Source organism: Numenius arquata, chromosome 8 (genome assembly GCF_964106895.1).
Source record: "Numenius arquata chromosome 8, bNumArq3.hap1.1, whole genome shotgun sequence".
Taxonomy (NCBI): domain Eukaryota; kingdom Metazoa; phylum Chordata; class Aves; order Charadriiformes; family Scolopacidae; genus Numenius; species Numenius arquata.
In genome coordinates this window covers 14,536,370-14,555,040 of record NC_133583.1, presented here as the reverse complement: position 1 = coordinate 14,555,040, position 18,671 = coordinate 14,536,370, and the positions used below count along the sequence as shown (strand labels likewise).

Here is an 18,671-nt window from a genome sequence, read left to right as displayed (position 1 = left end):
CTTTCAGTGAAAATACATCAACATGTAAGAGCTGTGAGTCACATAGATAAGCTGTTGTCATTCATATGAACAACGACAAGAAGACGAAGCTAGAGAAAATTAATTACATTATAAAGAAATGAAGCTATTGCCACAGAGATGAGTAGCAGCATGTTTAAAGAACAGAGACCTTTAAAAGACAATAGAGAGAAGACAAAAGGAAGAAAAAAGCTATGATAGAAACCAAAATTGATCATTTTTCTGGTTCACTATCAGCTAGTCTCTAAAATGTTTACATGCAGCCTGAAAGTTGTAAATGTGTGAACTGAGCAAACAGCCCTGCAAAGATAGTATTTCCACATGTGGGGACAATACCAATTTTACAGCAATTCAAGACAGTCCCCAGATTACCTTCTAAAGGATGCACTTTCCAGGAATGCTGGCAGGATCAACACTTATCACCTTCACATATTGAAAGGTATAGAAAATCCAGCTTATTCACAAATCTCAGATTTTCCTCTCTCTTCCTAAAATAATTTCTTTAGTTACTTCTCTGAGACACGTCAGTTTGAAATAGACAGGTTTTTCATATTCTAGATTCCAAACTACTGGTGGCGTCATGGAGAGTAATGCTGTATTTAAAGAAACAGATTTCTAAGTGAACAAGGCTTTCTTATCCTCCATATGGACTTATAAAAACTATTGCAACCAAGTACCCTGGCAAGAATATCATGGGGCATAACAAAATCTGAATGGGCTATGATCGAAGTAATAACTGTTCTCTAGAGCATTATCAGGTTCTGCCTACTTTCTCATGTCTGGAGTGACTACCAACATTGCAAAGTCCTTCTGTATACTTAAGGGGTCACCTTAAAAAAACATATTACTATTGATATTCTGATAGAAAGTAATTGTCTTTACAGCAACTGATTAGATTAATATTTTGAGCTGAGCCAGGAGAAATAAAAGGAAAGAGGCACTAATGAACCTAATAAAGAGGTTCAGTCTAGAATGGTTGTTAATCTATGTAACTAACTTCAGGGAAGAAACGTTTGGTGTCGATAAAGCATTTCCTTAGTAAATTACTACTGGCTCCAGTGTAAGACATTTACAGTAAACACCAAAAGTCTGCAAGGCATCTGTTCTACTCATAGTGGAAGAAGGAACTTTGCTCCATTAATAACTTTAAAAACATGCAATAACTAATTCATGATGGCAGTTCAAATCCTATCAGCAGCCTTCATTATTTGACCAAGCTGAGTTCAAAGATAGAGCAAGTTTAAAAAAAAAAACCCTTGGAAGTTTAAAAGTACACTTTAAATTATAATAAAGAAGCTGTGTTCTTCTTCTTTCTACTAAATATAAAAAAGCTGTAGCTTTAAACCATGTGCAACAACATTATTTTAAGAATACACGCAAGATAAGAGTTAAAATGTGCATATAAAATCCTATATGATCTCGAATTCTGTTGTAGTGAAATTGTATGCTATAGAGAAAGGGCATGTGTAATATACGTGTATGTATATATAATAAAATACTTGCTGGAATTTTAACATTTGACTTTACTAGAGATTTAGTGGGACTTTGCCTAAGGCAAGTTTTTAATAGCAATAATAAAAAAATACTTAATGGTACTTAGGGTAAATAATGTGTGGTCACTATGTTTAAAAAAAAGTAATACCAAACATCTGTGCTAGATTTCCACATGATAAAATCCCCACATTACCTACAGTTCCCCAAAGTTATAGAGAAAAAAATCTTTATTTTAAATTCTGAGAGAGACATGTGACAACAAATTTAATAACTTTAAGGCAGGCATCTTGTGTTTTCTGTCAGGAGTGTGTGTTTAGTGATCTTCGTGATATTTAATTCTGAACATGAAGAATCCCATGGTATGACATTATGGCTTTAAGACAGATTTTCAACCATTAACATACTTGCAGGGAGACTGCCCAGCCCAAGAATGTCATTTTTCTTATATGTGTATTTGTAAAGACCACTTTGTTCCATACAGGATACATTATTTCCTTGTCAGAGCACATGCTATATCATTTTGTCTCAGAAAATAATAATAAAATTCAGCTACCTTTGAAACACATTAACAAAAATATTTGCGTGAGGTAAGTTAGTTACAGACACAGGATTCAGTCCAACTCAGTGATGGAAAACTGAGTGCAAACTGGGCAGAAGTTCTCAGAATCTGTGGAAAAGACCTCAACATTCTCTCCTCAATATGCTGCATCTCCAGAACTGAAGCAGAAACACATGCTCACACATTTTGCTATTCAATCAGTTTTATTTGTTCTTTTTTGCTTTCTGAATCAGCAACTTCGGAAACTTCGTTACAACTATTGCAAAGCTGGGAATCTAGCTATCTTTGTGAAAGCTTACTGCATAGATTTTAAATTTCTTAAGACATGGGAAGAAATCTAATCCCATTTTTGCATAGTTTATTTACTAACATTTTAATGAACCTTACTAACACCGATATTCTTTGCTATTTCTAAAAAGGAGCAGGATTCCAACTTCAGCTGAAGTGTTCTCCTCCTCCTGTATAGTAAGCCTCAAATTTGCCATTCCCAAGACCTTCAAACACAAAACTTGAGTAAACCTATCATCACAAGCGTGCCTCTGTAAAACAAAAGATGCAGTTTTAAGATGCAGTTTAAAGATGCAGTAGTCTGCACACTGCAGAAAGGTACAGTCTTTGAGGGCCAGGTAGTTAACACATCAAAGTCAATCCAAATCTGCTAAGAGCAGGAAAACAAAGAAAAAAATGGTTTTTTTTTTTTTATTTTCCGGAGCTATTCCTATGCCCCTGGTACACTAGCTATTTTTATGTCTCTTCCTTGTACCTTCTCCAAGAAATATAATCTAAGGCCTGGAGAAATTCCATATCTTCAAAGGCAGCTATATTATGAAATTCTGCTGTGGCTATTTACAGGAAAAAAAAAGAAACAATCAATGGCTTAAGAAAGAAATTTTTACATGATTCTTGGATGTGAGGCAAATTATTTTGAATCCAAACAGCAGGATATTAGCTTTATGGCGATGTGCTCACTTCCGTGAAATGGGCAGAAAATGAATACGAGAAACATTTCATAATTGACAAAGTGGTAGATGAAAACAACATGAAAAGTTATTTCTCTCTACTTAGTCAAGTAAACTTTGAAAAAATTACTAGCTAGACAAAAGCAGCTCTGGAATAAAAAGAATATATCCCTTACTATACAATGATCCGTGCTCAGGGGGGTGCAGGTCAAGGAGATAGAATTGACAGCCGTGGGAGACATGGGTGTGTAGAAAAGGGTGTCCTTAATTGCCAGTGTTTCACAACCAGTTACTTCAGATTCTCTCACAGCATGTTTGTTTAAGTTTCTGGTTTGGTCAAAATTCTACCCACCAGCGATTATTAATAACAAAATCAATTTCTTCTGCTTCTCATCCATCAGCTTTCTATTCCACCATGTTGGCAGATCTAAAAGACTGTGAATGAACAAGAGAGAAGACAGATTCCAGCTTTGGCACTATTTTAAAGCCCTAAGAAATGAACAGCATAAGGTAGAAAGATATGGTTGCATTAGGGGAAAACATGTTTAAAAGCTCAGCAAAATACATATAAGATTTGGCCCTTCTCCAGTTAGGATTTAAAAGTTAACAGGATGGTACACAGTTAGATTTCAAGAACTGAAAAACTTCAGATTGAAAGTATTTTCAAACTAAATACCAACAGCACAGCTTACGAGAAGTCCATCTATATCCATGCTTTTTAATATAGTGTTGAGGCTGTAAAAAAAATCAGTAGTCTTCCCTTATTTTTTCCACATTCAACCTCATTTCCACCATGTGCAGCTTTCTTATTTTTTTCCATAGATAGCACTCTCTCCACTGGAGACTACAGCGGAATTTATCATTGTAATAGTAAATTGACACACAGAAAATTCTGATGCTTGAATAACTTAATTTGCTGCTACAAAGAAATTTATCTTCCTTAACTTGTTTCAAGTGCAGTGGCAGAAAGTCAAATAGCAAACTAATTAAAAAACAGAAACAAGTGTTTAGGATTTGGTCAAACAGTATGTTACACATGACAACACGCAATAGTTTCTCAGAAATATACTCAACACATGATCATAATACTCCAACCTGTAAAAATATAGAAAGCAGAATATTTTAGATGAAGTTCAAAAATGAAAAACATTTTGTTAAAGATATAGAAAGATTAAAACAATATGAGCAAATACTAAATAATGAATGAAATTAATTAAAAATGTATCCAAGTTCCAGTTTACTTTTAAAGCATACTTAGGGGGAAAAAAAAATCCAGTAACTCTGCAAGGTCATTTAAGCAGTTAGAAAGAAAACTTACAAATACAAATTAAAAAAAAATAAAAATAAAAATATCAATCTACTGAGAAGACTACTGCAGAAGATTCAACACAGTAATTCCTGTTTTATCATGTTGGAAAACTGTATTGTGGATTTGTTTCATGTTTCATGCGTATCATGTTTGTGCAACTGTATTGCAGGATGAAGACTACATGTAGTGACAGCAATTCAAACAAGCACTGCAGAATGATGAGGACTTAGCAAACTACACATGAAGATCAAAAGTTGATCCATTTGGACTTTTAACAAAGAGATAAAACTATAAAGAATATCTGATATTCCCTCAAAGCAGGCAGACAACTTCCCATAAGACAGCAAAAGACAAAATTTGAACCTCAGAACTTTTTCCAAGAGCCCACTTGAACAATCAAATCCAGATTCCTGGAAAAACAAGCAGGCATCTACTAAACATTTAGTTTCTAAAGAGTTCGTACACCCTACACATAATACTTGACTGCTAGTTTATAGAACTTCACCCAAACTCAGTATCATTAAGTCCTTATGCAACTCCTTTCAGGATCCACTGATTTTCAGACTTCATTAACAGGTGGCACCACTTTTTAATTAAAATTCTGCCTGTGAAAAGATTCAGGATCCATGCCTTCACAAGAAAACTTTACTGAAATGTATCATTGTGCCTTGCAAATTTTCCAGTTTCCACACTTCAGATGGGCCCCAGATACCACTAAGTCCTCAATACTGGGTCAGAGAAGATCACACACACCAAAAAAAAAAAATTAAAAAAAAAAGGGAATAAAAAAGAACACTAAAGTAGCCATAAGCTAATTACAAAATAATTTGTCCATAGCAAAGAAAACATTTTGACAACATTCTGTAGATGTAAACAGCTGTTCTTAATCTCTAGCGTTCATATGTTTCAGTGATATACGGGAGCCAAGAATAGTTTTCTATATTTTTGTACGGATTTCATTCATGTTTTTATCTGTCAGGCAAATTGGCGTTTTTACTAGACTGGAAGTTCAATCAGACTACACTGTTTCTAAGGAAAGAGTTTGTCATGATTCTTCTTACTGGGGGTAGCTTGTACTCCTTCTCCCTGCAATTTTCACCCTTCTTAGCAGGAAGCAACAGGGTCTTTCTGAGGAAGACTCACACTGTCCTGGTTGCATGATGCTAGTCACGTGACAATGCTGATGGACTGCTGGGATGTAGAGGCACAGATGGGCTAACACCCAGCAAGATTTTCTTTCAAGTGTACTAATTCAATCATCCCACATCCAGTCCCAAAAATGCATTCACAAGTGATGTGGGCAGCTGGTATGGGTGGGCTTGGGATCAAATTAAGGATTTCTCAAGGTACAGTGCAGCCATCACCCCAGTGTTTTAATGTACAACATTATGTGGTATATTTACTCAAAAAGTTGGGGCACCACACATGAAAATGCATTAGAAATGTACATAGGCAGAAGCCTTTGTTTACATGGAAGGCAAATCATTTTAAAGCACTCATTTCAAACAAGGGTTTTACAAGGGGTAAAATCAAACACAAAAGTAGCATGCACTCATGGCTATTTAGCTCATAGCACCAGAAGGTGTTACTTCTCTCTTCAGTAGTTCTCTTCACTTGCCAAACACTGATTTGTGAAAATACAAAGAATACAGAAACTATGCAAAGCAACAGTGAGAGAGACAGTAAGTCCCAAAAACAATTACTTTTCTTCCATAATTTCTTATATTTGCTTTCAAGTGTAATATAGTCTGGCTGTGTATTTATTACAGATCTAGAACAAATGCACGTTATCTTTTTTATTAAAAAATGAGAGCAGATAAAGAAAACACTTAGATACTCTAAAGTATATTTCTAAAACTGCAGCAAGTACTTGACAATATCTTTTAAATAAATTTTTTCTTACCTCTCTAAGATGCATGTTTTCCTTCTCCTTCTGATCTAAAATCACTTCTAAATGATTAACCTGAGATTCAGCTTCTGCCATCCTTCGAGTTCTCTCATTGTCATCTTCCATTCCTTTAGATGGCAAACCTTTGCTTTGCAACATTTCCAGAAGCTTTTTTATCGATTCATCTCTGGCATTTAGTGTTTGCTTTTGTGTTTCAATCCTAAGCTCCATTTCTTCTAACGTTTTTCTCAATAGGAAGAGCTCTTTAGCTTGTCTATCATGTTCTGCTTGAAGTCTTCGAAAATTCTCCTCTGTGAGCTCAATGGTAAAATGCTCAGCCCCTCGGTTTCCACTTTCTTGCTGGAGAAGATGGTTAAGGTCTCTCTGGGTTCTAAGCTCATCTTGAAGTGCCTGGATTGTCATTTGCAGATGCTGCAATAAGAAAAAGACAGGAAACAGAAGCAATTTAGGACCTGAACGTAGGACTAGTCTTTAATTAAACTTTTGTTGTACACTGTTACAAAAATTCACTAGAATCAATGATGAAAGTATATCAAATGACCTTATAAAATAGCAAATGCATGTGACAATATTTGTAATGATATCTTTCAAGTGCTTCTAGGAAAAAAAAAAAAAAGACAACACACACACACAAAATAGTTTCAGCTACAGATAAAACAAATAGCAAAGGAAGGCAAACCAAACCCAAACACTGGGCAGTGACACATCCATTAATACAGTCAATATGTACCTATAAAGCTGAAAGACTCAGTATTCCATGTTTTCTAAATTACTTCAGAGACTAAAGGTAATTTTGCCCTTCATGGTGCCCAACAGTACTGTTGCTTATGAAGTCAATCAAAGCGCTCACTAGAATTGAAGGGGACTTTGGGGAGGGGCTGAGTTGGGCCTGGTTGGTTTCAGTTTTTTCTTTTGGCAACTAAAGCTACGAATGTGTTTAGTAAACAGGATTACTGTATCTCTAACAAGCAAACAAAAAACACAATAAGCAATACTGAATTTTGAAAAATAAATTGACTGCAAATAGTGGACAAACCTTTGTTCTCCTGGCATCCAAAAACTGAACAGCATGGTAAATGAAAAAATGAAGCAAAATCAACATAAATAAAGTTCAGATGTAAGCAAAAGAGATTCAACAGAAAGAACTGAATTCAACAGAAAGTACCTTCAACAAAAAATAATTTTATTGAGTTATACACAAAGGCACCAACAACTTCACAGTACTCAAATATACAAACCTAAACTATAGACAGACTTTACTCAATAGATGTGACAGAGAAAAACATATTAGAAATAATTAATCCCATAATGAATAATAACATTCCTATTTTATCTTACTACTCTTTTACACTTTAAGGTTTTGAAAAACACAGTAACTTGTCCTAAAATATTTGTTCTACATCTGAGTATAAGGATCTTTCTCTATTCAAGAGGTAAACCTCGCACTCCTTATTCAACATAAATCAGTCTCAGGGTATTCTTTTGAAGAATGAAGCTTCTATCTATACATTCTTCAAAAGAATGACTGGCTGAAATAACACACGTATAAAGTTTACTTTGCATAAGCACAGTAAACTAAATCCTCCACATTCCAAAATTATTTCACTACAAAGCAACAGCAATATTCAGCAATTACCAGTAGTCTAGACATAGTCAAGAGACTTGTTTTCTCTGATTTGAATAACGATTTAAGATAAGTCCTCCTAATGTTAAATCAGACAATATTTATTACTTGATGCTAAAAACTATTAACAAATAAATGTTTTCCCAAAGTCAAGCAAACGCCTATGTGTCTGAGACTTTAGCTAAGCAAAGAGAAACTAATTTCCAAAGCATTTTAAATGTTGCAAGACAAAAACAAAAGCAAACAACATACAACCATTCTGAATACAAGCTGTAAAAGCCAAAACTGCTGTATCCGCACACAAATTATTAGAAATCAGACCTCAAACAGCAATTCTGGTACGATAAGCCAGACAACTTCCTTCTCTGTACCACAGCAACCTATGTATGCAGTTCTTAGGTTCTACCCGTAACAATGTTTGTCACTGACAACTGTAGTTGTGGCTGCTTCTCAGTAATTGTGTCAAAACTAACAGCCTTAGCTGTGGCAGACTACTGCTACTTTGACACAAGAGAATCCATTTTTGTACACCTTCAAGAGTTAGAACTCTCTCTGAACATGATGGACCAGATTTAGACTTGTGCTGGCAGAGACTTTTCTATCTGCAGCTAGTTAAGAAGGGAAAGAACAAATGTTGTGAGGGTGGAAAGAAACTGTATAATTAATTGCAGTAGGGGGAGGAATGTAGGAGTGCTGTGAATATCTGTCACGCTGCTGTCATTACATAGACATAGAACTACATGGGATTTCAAAAAATCCTGCAAGGTCTATCATATATTTCATAACTTCTACAGGCCAATTGACAAGAAATATTTCCATGCCAATCTCTTGGCAATAGATAAATAGTTCTCCGAAATTTTTCATTCCTTCTCTATAGCCCGACTCCAAGATGCAATCCATGGAACGGCACAGGAAGTTCCATCGAACTTTCTCTGGATTAAGCATAGTGCAGGTTTTCAAAATTTGCCCCCATAAATTGAAACAAAACTATGAAAGGAAGAAGAATGAATGGCCTTTCCCAGATTCCAATTCATATTCTATATGAGGAAGTTCCTCTAATCTGTGCCAACTGGCTATTGCCAAAGGAATTGACTGCAGAGAACTGTCCTGCCACACTATGCCTTGGGCCACAGCACATAAGCACTTTCAGAGCATCCCAAAGTCTTAGATATATGGTGAACAGTGGAGGAAAAGGAAATCACAGGGAGAGTCCCCAGTTCAAAACTGTTAGTCCACCTACAGAAGGACACAGCTTCTCGTACTTTGCACCATCACCCAGGCACCAAAATCAAAGAACATATTGAAGAATCCAGTCTACTGCCATGTAAAAAATTGCCGGCTACTAAGATGGAAGTGACAAACCTTGTGCAAGGTCAAGAAAGAAAGGAGTTATAGCTAGGGCTGTCTTGACTGGGAAAGGCAACCTAAAGGACTTGGTAGCAGGAAGTCATCTTATGCTATCATCAAGTGATGGACATTGAAATATATATCCATCCATATACAATTTGCTAACATTTTTCTGTAACGTAGTGATAATCTAGGAAGTTAATTCCTCAGACATGAAACACTGAAAATTGGGTACCAGAGCTGCTGAAGGATTCCGTGGATGTTCTTTGATAGCTCTAAATAATTCAGTACAGCACTATGACCAAAGGGGCTGATGGCAAGATCATCCAGTAGATTTGAAACAACTATTTCTGTAGCCATCCAAGACGATTTGTCATTTTAGTGCTTTATCCAAAAAGAACTATAGCTACTTTGCCAGACTTGAGTGTTGTTTCCTCATGTGTTTGCCTCAATCCTCCTGCTCACCCCCACTGCCTTTTTATTGTCATCTAGTTCCTATCTCTCACAGCTCCATTTTTAGCTCCTGATTGTCCTGTTTCTTTCCCACTTTAAACACAAAGACAAAATGTATTAGCTTTGTCTCCTGGGACCCTCTTACCTGGCTTTACAACAATTGAGAAGTAATGACTACTACAAATAACCTTTGTCCTCTCAATGCCAGAACTTCCACATAATGCAATGGTCAAACAACCTGACAAAGTGAAAAACAACTGACAGCAAATCCCTGCAAGTTTAGAAGGAATAATCAGAGTCCAGGAAAGAGAGAAGGTCCAGGCAGCAAACATCCACATACTGCGGGGTGGAATGTGAGGTGAAGCTGAACTGCCTTACCTTACACCAGGCAGCTGGCAGTATGGGAATACATAGGAGCATATCGGGATGGATTCATGACAAAGACTTCCAGAAGAGCTAGGAATGAAACCAAACTGAACATTTCGATATATCCTTTCTTTTTTTCCCTTTTAGTAATGTACGTAAAAGTGACAAATGATTTTGTCAGTCATTTATGATCTGTTACAGCCTTTGGAAAGTTATGATCTAACACAGTATTCTTCTGAATTTATTCTTCCAGCTACAGATGATTGTTTTAAGCAGTCTCTGCAGCTAACTTCTTCATGGTATGGGAAATCTTATTAAGCAGCCTTGCATGATCACATTATCTGTGTGGTGTATGCAATGAAATGTATAAAATGTACTAACTAAAATGACCTGTGTCTTGGGACAAAAATATGGAATTTACAGGGCTAGATCAGTTGATATAGTCCAGTCTCTTGAGAATGACAAATATATTACGATACAGAAGACTAGAAAAAGAATTCTACTGTGTAACTGTCCATCGTTGAAAGCTACAGCTATAACTGAATAAATCTGAAAAAGTATAACAGCAAAATATACTGTCCACTATACTCTCATTTTCTAAAATCAAGCTTCATTATTTATTCTATCATCTGCCACTGCTCCATCTTCATTCTTTACTGGATGAAGCTCTACCATAGATAGGCGACAAACTAATTAAAGCTTTCTTATGAACTGCAACTAAACTGATTTGTATGTTAACTTGAGTTATACTACTGAATCAAGTATGAGCATCAGACTTGCAAATATTTATAACTAAACATTGTTAAGGACAAACATGCAAATCTTTATTTTCTTCTGTAAGAGAAAACCAAAAAGGGAATTAGAGGTATTTTCTTCATCGGCATAAATGAAGAACTGAATTCTCCCAGCATTTGCTCATCTGTCTAATGTAACTTAAAATTCTGGCATCCAAACAACAACATTGGATCAGCTGACACAAATTTTGCTTGAATAAGACAGGAGTGACAGAAAGAGATGAAAGGAGAAGACAGATGTAATTTGTGAGGAATCACAGGAGATTCAGACCATACACACAATGCATTTTCAGCATTAAAAACTCTGGAGGTGCAACAGATGTGAGACCACCTCTGCATAACACTGTTTGCTGGCAGAACCACATATTAAAAAAAGAGAGAATTCTTGTTTACTAGCTTTCCTTCATTTGTCTTTCCTTATGCTTTTAAATTTGGTGCCCTGTCAAATTCTATGAAGTTTGCCCTTCATACTTTGCTTTGCAAGTTAAATAAGGAATCTAGTCATCTATGCTTAAATCTGCATCTCAATACAGACATGATATTTAATCTCAACTATTAGACTTCATTACTATTCAGTCACCTTCTCTGAGTCTTTTCACACAAATATTTTGGTGAAAAACAACTAAGATTGGAAAGACAAAGTATTGCCTAAAAACTTGAGGTCCTTGTACAAAAATGCATCTCCATTTATAATTGAGGGGTAACTGCAGGCTTACAAAACATTTTAGTATTGCAACATTCATAGTAGTTTTGCACCTAATTCTTAAGGCACAATCTGTAAATATATTTCTTTCCTGTTTCCCTGGTTTGCTCCGGGCTGAGCGACATCATTTTTCATTTATTTCCATTGCTTTGCCATTTGCCCTAAGTAGGCCTGCTGTCATAGATACAGTTTGTCATTCTGTCAAATAATATTTCTTCAAAATTGATACATTTTGATACAATTGATACCACAAATCCATCTCTAAAGCACTAAAGTTCATTTGTTAATTTGGAGTATTTTGGGGTAGAAGAAACTAACTGTATGTCAGAAATATCTCTCCCTATAATTCTTTCCTTCTTCCTTCCACTACATTTCTCCAGCACAGCCAATACTATGTGTGTGATCTCATTTCAGGTCTTTCAAATTCACCTTGTCTCTAAAATGCAATACTTCCTTGGTTTTTTTTTCCTCTGAAGAAAGCTAGCCGAATACTATTTGTTGAATTATTTATTCACTGGAGGCTTTCTGATATTTATCAACCAGCTTTAATGGAAGTCAGAACACAGTCTTATTTCTGTGGAGACACAGTACATTTTACCTCAGTTGACATTTACCAATAGGAATTCAGTTAGGATGTACCTTGCATAAAATAGTCAGTACCTCAAAAGCAAAAATTCAGTACAACCTTCTTCATCAATTCCTTTAACCTAGAAAATTTGAATTAACCTGTATGTTTTCTCCAATTGATAAAAATTACTTATATACTCATGGGCCAAATCTTGTAGCCTGTAATTACAAGAATCAGAAGACCAAGACGAAGGGACTTTTAGAAATGTAATAAGTCAAACAAAGCCTTGAGAGGAGTAATCCCCAAAGATACACGTTCACAAAAATGCCCACATCGACTTCTTTAGATACTAAAAAAAAGCTTTATTAAAACATGTAAATCATTAGTATTATAGCAAAATGCAAGATTTTGTATTTGGGTGTTCATCACTGGTATTTTTACAACTTTTAAACAGTCCTATTACGCTGTTAGAAGACTGTGGCCTCCTTTTTTCTCCTCTTCCCTTTGGAAAAATGCTGCTAGTATGGTTTTAGGGCTGAGCAATGTCAGAATCACTAAATAGTATTTCAGTTGACTGAAAATCACTTGTAACACAGATTTTGACCAATCTGAACACATCTGGAAGACTCTGTTTCAAGATTACTTATTACAACTTACCGGGAAGAAAAAACAAAATACATTTTAACACGGCCTGGAAATCAACGTTAGCTTAAGAATAGCAGATTACTTTTTATTATAGCAGATTATATTTTTAACTACAGTTTCTCTGATACTCCTTTCTTGCCAGGATAAATAATTTCCACTCTTTTTGGGGACTGAAGTGCTTAAGGTTCTCTAAGGAAGCTTTTAGACCATTTAGGACCATAAACGATTTCTCACATGGCCCAGGCTCTACATAACCAATCCTTTTGATTTGTATTCTGACTGCCCATGGTTTACCAAAGAGGAACTGAATTTCAGTCCTACAGCTAATCCCAGAAGTAACTGCAGTCATAGAACAGAATCCCCAGAGCTTCACATCATCACAGCAGAAGTCTAGGAAAGTGCAAAAGCACTCAAGTCCTTTTCCAAAGAACAAAGAAAATTTCACCCCCCAACAACCCCACCCCCAAACCCCATGGTTAATGAAGAGATACAAAATGAAAACAAAAACCAAAAGCAAAACAACACGTCATTCCGAGCTCTCTTTCGCATATAAAATGGCAGATTTTCAGTTATCTCCTCAGCCTTTTATCTAAAGGGGAACAGTAAGTTTGCAATTCTGCTGATGCACTGTCTAATACTTCTGGAAGCCCTTGTTTTTGGGATTGTCTTCTCTGCTGTTAGAACTTTTCCATTAAAAAAGATTTAACTCAGCATCATAAATACACTTCTGAACTAATAGTCACTTGGCTTCAGAAGGTAACAATTTGTAACAAATTATCACGTATTTTCAATATATTCTACTTGGAGAAGATACTTGGAGACATACCCAAAGTTCTTAGAACTTTGTGAAAAAAAACCAAAACTTTCTTATAACTCAACAAGCAAAGTGTTGTTCAGTAACAAAACACTGCACTGTGTATTTAGAACTGATTGAAATTTTGTTTCCATTTTTTTTTAACCAAAAAATTGAGGAAATTCAGAAAAAAATTCTCCCTGATTTCTAACAATTTCAAGTTTCCATGAGCAAAGGAGCATTTTTTTTCCAGCATGGTGAATATTTAATGTCAAACTTTTTATCAAATCGTATTCTCTTCCTCTTTTGTTATGGTTATAATTAGTGGATTATTACGTATTTAATGCCCAGAACATCAAAAGTGCCATAGCCAGAATAAGTTAGTAAATCACATGGTATTTAGCCAACACACTAAATTTCAACGCACCTCTTACTATGAAAAACACATATGAGTTCATTAATAATTGTAAGTGGTCAGCACCTCTGCTTTATATCTTGTTTAAGAGTCAAAAGAAAATCTACATACTGGGATTTTGAATGCCTCTGCAATAGCTCAGAGAAACTATTTCAACTTTACACTCCAATAAAGAGCAGTAAGGTCATCAGCCTTCACCTATGGATGACCATGCTACTGCAAAAACACTTTTGACTAACATTTAAGAAAAGCCATAAAATTCAATATTTCACAGTTTCCATGAGCACTTCCTACACTAAATATTGTACATACTGAAGTTACAGTAACTGCCTATATAGGATAGATGCCATGAAATGCTATTAACTGCACTATATCAGTTTACTACTTCTTACTCAGAAAAGATTAGGAATAAAGAGATGGACTCCTCCAGACACCAGAAATCATACTGCATGAGAAGGAGATAAGAAGAGATTCTTCCCTCATGCCAATCTTGTCAAACCAAAGAGCAAAGCTGCAGAGGTACAAACCGAACTTTCACTAAGAAAGGCTACTGACCATTCCCCAATCTTCAAACCTACCAACATGTAACTAAAGTGTCTGAAAAATGATCAAAATATTATTTGTCTCAGTCTAAATACAAGTTTTAAAATTTTTTCGTTTCATAAAATCGGTTACAATTTTAAGTTATCAAACAGAAATTGATTAAGCGAATGTCAGGAGAGGGCAAGGGTTGTTTTGTTTTGTTTTTTTTTTAAAGAAAACAACACAGAGCTGCCCTCACAGTGAAATCATGTCCTCAATGGACCAGCAGCAGATTGAACACTGCCCTGACAGATTCCAGCACAGATTACTGATCTACTAGAGTGCAATGTTCTTTCTCAGAAAAGCTCTAGGGATTCCATAATTGTTTTTTAAACAGTAGTAGAATGCCATAGGATCAACACTCTTCAATGCTGTTCTGGGGCTTTAGAAGAAATTAGGTTTAGAATAATTTAGAATTAGAATTTAGAATAATCACAGTGGGCTCACAAATGAAAACCAAAGGCATATACTGTGAATATTAATTTTCAAAGTAAGATTGTATGTGAATTAAGATTTGCATTTGTCATAGGGAGCTGAGCTCTATTCCTCCTTCCGTGGTCATGTAAAACTGAAATGCACCTGTTTGAAAATCTGGGAAATTATATTTGCCTTCTTCCTGGTATATCCATGAGTTAATATTCGGTAACACAGTTCAGTATGAACCATTGTGCAAACTTCAGTTAATGAAGAACATCAAGTTAAGAATTCATTGTTTTTGATTACCAGCTTTAAAAATGCCTAATAAGGCAAAAAATATTTGGCAAGTAACTTACTCTCTCTCTTTGGACAGTAGAGCATACTGTTAAGCTTTCCGATGCGGGCAAAATAATAGCATAGCAAAAATCTTCAATGCTAAAAAGGCCTATTACTTTCTTATTTCTCAAAAAATGATGTCTAGCTACATTAAAGGAATTCTTTTTCAGGCACTGAGTCAAGAAGTTACTTACAAAATGAGAGCATTAAGAGTAAACACGGTCATATTTCAAACATTGAAAAACCTGTACTTGATCTTCAGTCTCTTCCTTTATCTGCTTGATCCTTTGCTATAAAGTTCAGGGGCTTCTGGCAGAAAGCTCACTATTACATTGAAAAAAATAAAAATAAAACCAACCCTTTTTCTACATAAAAATCATATGAAGTAGGGTCCCTTTTCCTATTTGCCAGTCTGCCTCCAAAGAAAGACACATCCCACTTCTTTCATTAAAAAAAAAAAAAAAAATAAAATCTGAGGACAGGAATTTCTGTGGGTATCGTACATGTTCTGCTGAAGCTATCAAAGAAAAATGCACGTAAAAGAAAACTATATAGGTGTCCAAATAGTGTTTCCAACAATAAAGTCATAACGCACTGAAACAAAGACAGTTGCCACTGTCAGTAAGTGAAATGCATTAGAAATATTAAAACAATTATTGCATGCATTTGTTTCTCAGGTGGCCATAATATGCCACATACTGTAAGAGTTAACATTTTGCATATCATATCTAAGAAACAATATGGGGAAATGTAACAGCCTATATCGCTTGTCAATTTCTCAAAGAGATTCCAGTGATTATTTTACACTATATTGAAAGACACAGAACAGGCAAGAGAGAAGACGAGACAAAACCTCAGCACTGCATTGCAAGCATACATGTTTAATTTACATGTGAACTGGGCGCTTGAAGTTTCTATACTTCTAAATTGACATAAGAGACAAACGCATAGCGTCACTGAAAGCTATGGGAGTGGGGCATCTTAACGTTTTGTATGATCTTATCTTCTCCACCTTTTCATTTTGAAACTTTTTAACTATATTCTTTTAATGCAGCCACTAAAAAAATCATATGTATGTTAGTTATTCAGATGGCAATTTCAAGCACAGCTTTTAGTAAGCCAGAAATAAAAAAGTGGTAAATCCAGATCCAATTTCAACCTCTCCCTGCTGTATTTTAATCTGCAAAATACATTAAAAAGCACTCTCCAGCTTCGAATTTTTTTTCTCTACTAGGAATAGTACTGAGAGTTGATTAACCATAATAGATAATCATTTCCCATTGAAACAATTTGAAAAGGAGCTTTAGAACTATGTGTTCTGCTACAGTTGAGAAAAAAAAAAAATAAATCAATATAGAGATTTCAGTAGCTCCAATCAAAACAGCGTTCAGTTAGATCCAACAGAGAAAAAAGACGCATCACAAAGCAAGATGACCATCTGGAAAGACACTTCATCCTGAGTTACTGAAGAAGTGTAGATCAGCAGGAAAGAGAAATCATTAAGGAGACAACATTTTGGGCTAAAAAGGTCTGTGCAGTTGGCAAAAATATGCTTTTGTAAGTTGGAAGACTTTTGTTTCACAATAAACCATTTATTCTTGTCAGATTTAATAGGAGTATCTTCTCCTTTAGGGCCTAAATCAATCCAGTACATTGAAGCCATAAGAAAATCTGCAGTTATTCATTTTTCCCACAAGATGGCACTAAATCCATAGCCTGCAGAAAAAAATATTAACAAGCACCAAAACACAAAGGAAAAACTGTGGTCACATTCCTAAAATAAACAAAATAAATTTATATAAGAGTTAGAAGTTTTAGGTATGGTAAAATAAAATTAAAAGCCTAAGCCAGGTCCTTTCTTAAAAGAGAGCAATTTTCCCTTCATAATTCAGGAACTGGGGCAAGGAGACACAAAGACACTGACAACACGTTTACATACATACACTCAATATATACTTACAAGTACTTACATACACTTAATACATACTGAAAGATATGTGTCTGTATATATTTTTATATATATATAAAAGTAAATAAAATCCAAACTTTTGTTCCCTATATATAATACACAAAAGTATCTGTAGAAACTGAAAATCCAATCCCGAGTCTGAAACTGGATTGCCTTGCAAAGGATAATCATTAAAAAGCAAACACAAGACACAACTGAACTTAAAATCCCGTAGCAAACACCCTCTAATTTGGAGCACCCCAAGTGCGTAACTAAGTATCCTCTCCAGAAAATGAAGACCAGGGCATCCCTAAACTAAAATATTGTTCAAATTTAAATCAAAGCATTACTAGTCTGGAACTTTCCCTTAGTTCTTAAGTTTAAAACCCTAACTCACAAGCTGACTTACCATCACTAATCAAAAATAGCTGGTATTTTTTCCCAAAACAATGTATAAGGCTACAGTGGGGAATAAAAAAAGAAAAAGCATTGGGGTTTTCTCCCCCATTGAAGGTTTTCAAAACATAATAATCCCTGATTTACAGTTAGTACTTAACAACGAAGCAAGTTAACCTTGGCTCTTTGCTCCAAGTTCTAAGCTAGAAATTATTTCATTCTCCTGGTTACACTAACACCAGTCAGTCAATGCTGAATACAATCACACTGTTTTGCACTGCAAACACTAACAGTCAAATGCAATGTTTTGTACTTGCATGTTAAAATATGGTACAGCCTTCATTCCTAAGAAGCAATTAACAAATATAGTACAGCTACATACATCAAAGAACTGTTAAATCTCTAAATCTTCCTAATCACCATTTAACACTCAGTATTGCACAAAATAGTTAACTTTTCATTAGGCAGTTAAGTATTTAGGATTTTAAGTACCACTGACTTACATTCTTTAAACATGACCATAAAGCCTGTTGTATATTTCTGTAGGAAAAAAAAAAAACCAAACCTCAAACTAATGCTATGATTTTGAAAACAATCCACAAACAGCAAGAAATTTCTCAGCTAAGACTACAGATCCACTATTAAACCACTAAAGGGCAGCAATTGAATACAGTAAAAATTTCATTTTAAACTACTTGTAAATTCTTTACAGCTATATATTTCCCCCCCCCCCCTTTTCTTTCCTTGTATGTTGGTGGATTCTTTTTCCCTTAAGTAGATAGTATAATCTTAATTACTACAGTGCTGAAATTATAATGTATCCATATGCTGGTCTACTATTTAGTAGTGGTTCAAACTCATGAAGTGCCCAGAAGCCTCCAGGGAGCCTTCTGTTGCCAACTCCAATTAAATAAACAGGTACTCAGGGTCATTTGGGGCCAACTGCATTCCACAGTGATGAATTTTAAATTGTTAGCACTATCTTTTCTGCCAACAGTCCAACAGTCTACTGTATCATACTTTGTTCCTTATTTCT

At 35.2% G+C, this 18,671-nt stretch overlaps 1 protein-coding gene across 1 annotated transcript in view; it reads right to left on the bottom strand.

Annotated features, from left to right (window-relative positions):
* Positions 1–18,671, bottom strand: part of ERC2 (ELKS/RAB6-interacting/CAST family member 2) — a 428,110-nt gene that overhangs the window by 370,024 nt on the left and 39,415 nt on the right. The window contains exons 2-3 of the mRNA XM_074152871.1: positions 7,285–7,308; positions 6,243–6,659 (exon numbers count right to left, since the gene is read on the bottom strand). Coding sequence (XP_074008972.1) covers positions 6,243–6,659; positions 7,285–7,308 — 441 coding nt within the window. The remainder of the gene's footprint in view (positions 1–6,242; positions 6,660–7,284; positions 7,309–18,671) is intronic.